Here is a 7,427-nt window from a genome sequence, read left to right as displayed (position 1 = left end):
ACCACCTATCCCAAGCTATCCATCACCCTTACCTACACCACCTTCTCCACCTCGAACCAAACCTAAATATCCTCCTATAGGAGCCATAACCCCTTCTGGTGATGATGTCCTCATAGATCTCCTCCCCACTTTAGCCCTCCAAGATCCCACACCTGTCCCTTCTTTTATGAATACAGGCCAAGATCCTCCAGCTCCATATCCTGCACCTCCTACTGTTGATGAGATGGAAGGTGATCAGGATGACCCTATGGTCCATAATCCTGAACCTGCACCACAGCCCCCTCCAATATATGCTCCATTCTCAAACCAAGACCCCAAACAGTTCTTCACCTTGGATGATGTCCCTGTCTCTAAGTGGGCTTCTAAGTTTGCTGATTTCCATGCCTGGATTAATGCTGAACTTTTACAAGAAGGTGCTACATCAGTCAGTGTTCTGACTAAGTTTGTTGCCAGACTTCAAGGAAAACTCAGGGAATGGTATTTAGCTCTTGGTGGTTATCGGCAATTACAACTTGTCCAACTCCCTGAAGGCCAGTTCATTACAGTCTTATATCAAGAATTCCTTGGTCCTGTCTCGAATGATATCACAAAGGCTCGTGAAGAGTTTTTACAGCTCAAGTGTTGTTCTCTGGCTCGTCCAGATCTTGACAAACACTATATTCGTATGACAGCCCGATTCCATAAGATTGGTGGCCTTGATGATGAGAACCTCAAGCAGATCTTCCTCAACTCACTTCCAGATCCCCTTGGTGCTGATACTCTGCAGTTTCTTCGAAACCAGAACATTGCTCTCGCTTCTTGCAGCATCGGCTCCTTATACAGCTTTGCTCTCACAGCTCTTGACAAACTCTGTAATGTCAAGAAAATCTGGAAAGAATTACAGTCCAAGTCTGACAAAGTGTCATCAGCCTGTGACACTTCCTGGATGAAAATCAAATGTAAAGGTTCTGATCACAACTGTGATTGTCCGACAAAGAAGCCTTTCCACCACAAGCAGTTCTTTCACTCCTCCAGAAAGCACAAGAAACGTTTTCCGTTTAAGCCATCCCGGTATAAACGGTTTAAACCACAGTGGAAATTCCTTCGGAAAAAACAGTTTCGAGGGAAAACCAAAAATACTTCTTGCTTCATCTGTGGAAAAGATGGACATTTCGCAAGAAATTGTCCTAATAAAAGTAAGAAAGACAAGGTGCTACATATGCTTGCCTCCCTCCATCATGATGATCTACAAGATGCTGATCTTGAATCTCTGTATTCCTTAGATGCAGAGCCTACGGATCTCTCCCTTTTTGCTATTGACTATCCAGATGAGGTTGTTCCCCAACACCTCACAGACTCAGACCCAGAGTCTTCCTTCTCCGAGTCCGAGGATTCAGATCCCCTCTACCAGGTCATCCCTTTCCTTTCCAAGGAAAAGGAACCAACTCCTCTTCCCTGTCAGTCTATTACCTTACCGCATGCAGCAGTAACATTAATCCCAGAACCATATGCTAAACCCGTCCATCTAATAGCCTTTTTAGATACAGGTGCTGCAACAACCATTTTGTCCCCAAAGGTCCTTCCCAACCATTTCTGGAAACCTCAAGTCCCTGCTTTGCCATTTTTAGCAGCTAATGGTGAAACCTTCTATATCACCTTAGTTACTAAAAAACCCATTAAAGTTCAAATTCTTCCGACCCTTTCTTTTTCCCATGTTATGTTAGGATCCCAGTGTCCTGGAAAAGACCTCATCATAGGTTTTGATGTCCTGAGTCATCTTCCCCTGAAATGGACTCAGCAAGGTCTTGTGTATAAACAACAACTTCTCCCCTGGTCCCCTTTTTCTAACATATTTCTTGCAGGAACAGGTCCCACTTTGTTTAATGAGTTTAAAGGAAAACTTCTGCAAACCTCTTGTGCAGATTCTCATACAGATTTCCTGACAAAGTGTACACATCCCCTCTGGCAGAATTCAAAGTTCTTCATCTCCTTACCCTTTAAGAAGAATGAAGATATCAATCCAACAAAGGCCAGTCACCCTGGAATGCCCCCTGAACATTTGACACTTGCCGTCCAGGAGCTTAGTCAATTACAAGCTCAAGGTTTACTTGAACCTACGGTGTCTCCCTGGGCATGTCAGGCTTTTTATGTGAACAAAAGAACAGAACAGATCCGTGGAAAAATGAGAATGGTGATTAATTATCGGCCCCTGAACTTTTTTCTGGCTGATGATAAATTTCCATTACCAACCCGTCCTGCTCTGTTACTTCAGTTAGCCTCAGCAACTGTCTTCTCCAAGTTTGACCTAAAAGCAGGTTTTTGGCAACTTGGTATTATTCCTGATGATCGACCAAAGACAGCTTTTTGCGTCCCTGGTCACCATTTACAGTGGACAGTTATGCCATTCGGTTTGAAGACGGCCCCATCAATATTCCAGCGTGCCATGATGCAAATCTTTGCCCCTATACAAGATCAGGCCCTGATTTATATTGATGATATTCTTCTGTTTTCATCTACACAGGATGAACATTTACGCCTCCTTCAACACTTCCATCAGATTGTTCAAGACTATGGAATCATGCTCTCCTCAAAGAAAATGCAGATTGGTGTCTCCACCATTGATTTTCTTGGAGTCACTATTACCAAAGGAACATATGAGCTTCAACCACATATTGCTACCTCTCTACAGCAATTTTCTGATGGACCATTGACAAAACATCAGGTCCAACAATTCCTTGGTATAGTAAACTACATGACTGAGTTTCTTCCTCAACAAATCAGACACACGTCTGTACTTCATCAACTATTGAGAAAGAATGCTCCTCCCTGGTCTTCTGAACACACTGCAGCAATTCATGCTTTGAAGCAGTTAACTACAAGACTTCCCTGTTTACAGATTCCTTCTGATGGACGTAGGATTCTCCAAACAGATGCTAGTGATACTCACTGGGGTGCAGTTCTCCTTGAAGAACACACCGATTCTACAAGAACAGTTTGTGGTTACAAGAGTGGCTCATTCAAAACCTCTGAAGCCCATTATCACTCCACTTTCAAGGAAATTCTTGCAGTTCGACGCGGCATTGAAAAGTTCCAGTTTCATCTCATTGGCCACAGGTTCCTTATTGAACTGGACATGTCAAGCTTCCCCCGAATGCTTGAGTTCCGTCAGAAACAGCTTCCGAATGATCAATTACTCCGGTGGGCTCAATGGTTTTCAAAGTGGTCCTTTGACATCAAACACATCAAAGGAACAGAAAATGTCTTGGCAGACTTCTTGTCCCGACCAACCTCTACCTTTTCAGTCATCCCACTCCTATACCCTCTAACTCCAGGAGCTTCATCTTCCTCCTCCTCACCCACACCACAACCTTCCCCTGGCCACAACCTCTGTTGTAATTTCCCTCCTTATCTGCCACCTGAAATTCTTCAAACCTTAACCTATAAAGCCCTCCTTACCTACAGTAAGCTCACAGCCATCCAGCTTCTCAGAGTAGCCCTTCGACAAGAAGGTCTTTTTCTTGCTGGTTCTTCCTGCCACCCAGACTTCCCCTTTCTTACAGTCTTTACCTTTAATTCCTACCATGACCTACAGGAATTACCCCTGATATATAAATGCATCCTCTGGCATTTATGTACAGCCTACTCCATCGCCATCAGTTTTCCTCTTCAAGCTATTCATGGCATGTGTTCTCGATGGTGTGATCCTATACACCCTCACCAGCCAAACCGCCCTATCCTCCAGTTTCTACAGCTCTTTGCTCCCATGGAAACTTGGTTGGATCTCTTCACCTCTCTTCTCCCACTAGAAGATTCCCCTGATATACCCATGCACCACACTATTATCCTCTTTCATAGACCACCAGCAGTGCTCCAGATCACTGACCCTCCACATACCCTAAACCCCTGCCATTTCATTAATTACACAACAGACTACCATGTGTATGGAACAAAGCCCTATACTCTCTTCATCAATCGCCGACAACATAGATCAGAATGGCGACAATTTCTTCATACCATGTGCCAAGTCAATGATACTCAGCCCCATAAAGTTCCAGCTCCTCTTCTCCAGACTGTTGACTCTGCTTGGGAACTTCATCAGAACGGTCGTCTTCCTTGTCCTCGACTGATCCCTCTCATGGATGCATATGACGACTGGCTTATTGATACGGCTGCCTTCTACCCATACAGCAGTTCGTCAGATCCTGATACGGATTAGAATAGTCCTAGTATGAGTATGTATTTCAGTATTGTTTGTAGTAAGTCGTGAGTATGTAGTACGTATGAAGTTGAGTATGTATTAAGTATGATGTAGGTATGTATACCTGTATGTATGCCGACACTCCCGACATACGGTCCCACAAGCATGTGAAGGACACATGGCGTAGGTCCCACATGTCTTACCTTATCTTTGTAATCAATCATATTTTTTTTTTTTAGACAAAACTCCACATTCTTTTGACTCCTGATCAAATGGAAGATGGTCTATATCCCTTTTTAATGATTCCTCTAGAAAATAAAAAATAGCAACCTAGTGCACGAGGCTCCTGCTACTGCAAGGTCTGGGAGTGGCAAGTGTGTACGCAACCTTACCCCTTGCTTCGCAAAAAAAACTATTTCTAAGTTTTGAACCTGTGACCAATAGGTTGCAATAGTTGAGAGAAAGGAAAGAGGGCCACCAGTAAATGAGAAAGTGAACCAACATGCCAACTATCATCAAACGGACCAGCTCCACCCTACCTGTCATGGATAATATTTTCCTATTCTAGCCTGCCATTTGACCCTTGACTTTGTCTGACACAGAAAGAAGGAGTTCCTTCTTAACTTGACCTTTGAAAATTTCCAATCCTAGATAGCAAGTCAGGAAATTACAAATTGGAATTTTCAGTGTGTCCAAGATGCATTGCTTTCTGGCGGCCATGAATAGCTTGCTTTTGGAAAGGTTAACTATCTATTTAAGTACTTTAAAGCATATATTGCATTTTAGTCAGTTACTAATCAATTTATGCAAAGCAAGTTAATCGGAAAGTAGTATGTTGTATAATCACACAAATGAAAGATGTACCACATAAAGGAATAATATGTTCTGTTTAGATTGGGCTGGCCAGAAATGAATATGACAGACGCTTTAATTCTAGTCATGGACGAGGGATTGCTAGATGTTTGGTAATTTCTCGTTCAGCCAAAATAAAAGATCCCATGCATACTGTATGCACATTTGGTGGTAAAAATCTCATTATCATAATTAGTTATTAATCCCTTATTCCTATACATGTTACTTTAGTTGCGGAGTTGTTGATTTTCAAGATGCTACAAGTAATGATTACAAGATCTCCTCCAAAGAGAATTGTAGAGATTTTTTGGAGCTATCCACAAGTGGATTGCCTTAAACTGAACATTGGTGGATGCTCTCTTCAAAATCTAAGTTGATTAGGAGCTAGTGGTGTAGTCAGAAACAATAGTGGTTCTCCTAATTTTATTTTGCTTGGGTCACGTTTCTCTGCTGATGGTCATGCAGAAGATTAGACTTGTAATTCAATGGTGTTGATCTCATTCTTCGTTCCATAAATTTAATAAAGTTCTTTTGCTTATTTTTATTAAAAATGATAATAATAATAATAATAATAATAATAATAATAATAATAATAATAATAATAATACAATATTCGATCTATTCTAGAGACAACCTATATCGGCTTTGTTAAAGGTGGACATGGACAGCTTAATCCCCCGTACTCTTAAAATATGTCAGATTGATCAAGTAGGCCAAATCAGTTATGGTGGGATCGAGTGAATCTGAGGTGGCCGACAGAGTGATGAGTGGTAAATAAAGAAAGGAAAGAAAGGACAGGGGAGAAAAGGAATCTATTGTTTCGGGAGACCACAGTGCCTCAATCTTTCTTATAACAGATCCTTGGATTCCAAAAAGTCAAAAACTCTTGTCCAATAGATATAAGGTGCTCTCATGAAAGATCTTTTTATTAGTATATATTAACAAATATAGATATGTTCCCAATGGTCTCAAGTTTCACCTTTGGCATTGCTTTGTCTCAAGTATCACCAACGAGTGCATGACTGCAGATCTAATCAACTCTAAACTTCCACCAAATGAAGGAGAGACTAACAAAGTTTTTATAAATCCTAAGGTGGTAGTTGAGTTGGTGAGAGAACTTCTCCTTACAAAGCTTATGATTTTAAGTTCGACTCCTGTTACCTTATTGAGGTCACCCAGACGGGGGTGTTTAGTACTCTTGATTGATTTCAGTGAAAGTTGAATAGTTTTCATTCAACCCCAGTATGGTCTGTTCTTATTCAACCCCAATATGACTCGGTCCATACGGTTATGTGGTTAGTATGGCCTATAGGACTAGTCCGGCCAAAGGCTTGATACCGTCATTAAAAAAAATAAAAAATCTCACAAATCTTCTTACCGAAAAAAAGAAAAAAAAGAAAAATCTTGTTATAGCTCACATCAAACCTTCAACAAGAGACCACATAAACAAGTCATTGTTGCCATTTCAATTGGCAAAATAGCTAGATTCTGTAAAACACACACAACCTCCAAAAATACCAGAACTGAAAAGAAATTACATCTTATATCCCGAGGAAAAGTGAAAATTAATTAATTAAGTGGCATAAACTACAATCTTCATTGCATTAATACAATGCCCCGGCAGGTTGCACAAGAAGAAGTTATTTCCTTTCCTCAATTTGATATGATCATTTCCAGTTCTTGTAATGAAGGATCCTTTAGGAACTGAGCAAGTCTTGTAGCCGTAGTGGTTAACCTTCACAACATTGTGAGCCGTCGGAAGGTACTTGAAAACTGTGAACATTAATTTCAACCAAATTCCCTTATTAATATTAAAAAAAAAATCATAAGATTTATTAATGGAGGAGATTATATATGTGAGTGATACTTACCAAGAATATCACCAACCCTGAACTTCTTTCCCTTAGGCCAAGACTGAACTCCAAAGGTCCAACCGGTCACACCCCCAACCATGTAGGATTTTGCCTGAGCAATCTCCCACTGGATGGTGAAGCACAGGAGAACCAACAACACAATCCCTTTGGTGGCCATTGCACTGCCTCTTTCCTGACCCATCCTCCAAGCTAGCTCTATTTCTTTACAGAAAGACTAGGAGAGAATGAGAGAGCTATTTGGAAGTTGCTGTAAAGATTAAGGGAATGAGGTTGGCTTTTATTGAGTTTGGTTACGTAAGAGAGAGAGAGAGAGAGATTAGTAATCTAATCGATTCATTAGTGGAAGCCACGAAGGGGAGGCTTAGAGAACTACTTGTAGTTCTTGATCAGGAGTCAACCATTTCTTAATTATTTTTTGTCACGTTGACATTATATGATCCATTTAAAAGTACAAAGAAAACTTCGATTTTTTTTTGGGATGGATGAGAAACTTGGAATTCATGCTTCACCGCTAAAACCCACCT

At 41.0% G+C, this 7,427-nt stretch overlaps 1 protein-coding gene across 1 annotated transcript; it reads right to left on the bottom strand.

The window, feature by feature from the left end:
* Positions 1 to 6,602: 6,602 nt before the first annotated feature.
* Positions 6,603 to 7,084, bottom strand: LOC122092890 (basic blue protein-like). The gene is made up of 2 exons (XM_042663196.1): positions 6,901 to 7,084; positions 6,603 to 6,802 (listed from the first exon to the last, which is right to left on the bottom strand). Exons 1-2 carry the CDS (start codon positions 7,082 to 7,084, stop codon positions 6,603 to 6,605), a joined length of 384 nt encoding a protein of 127 aa, XP_042519130.1.
* Between the last annotated feature and the right edge of the window lie 343 nt (positions 7,085 to 7,427).

Source organism: Macadamia integrifolia, chromosome 11 (assembly GCF_013358625.1).
Source record: "Macadamia integrifolia cultivar HAES 741 chromosome 11, SCU_Mint_v3, whole genome shotgun sequence".
Classification (NCBI taxonomy): Eukaryota; Viridiplantae; Streptophyta; class Magnoliopsida; order Proteales; family Proteaceae; genus Macadamia; species Macadamia integrifolia.
The sequence above is the reverse complement of the archived record's forward strand: the minus strand, read 5'-3'. Positions and strand labels throughout refer to the sequence as shown.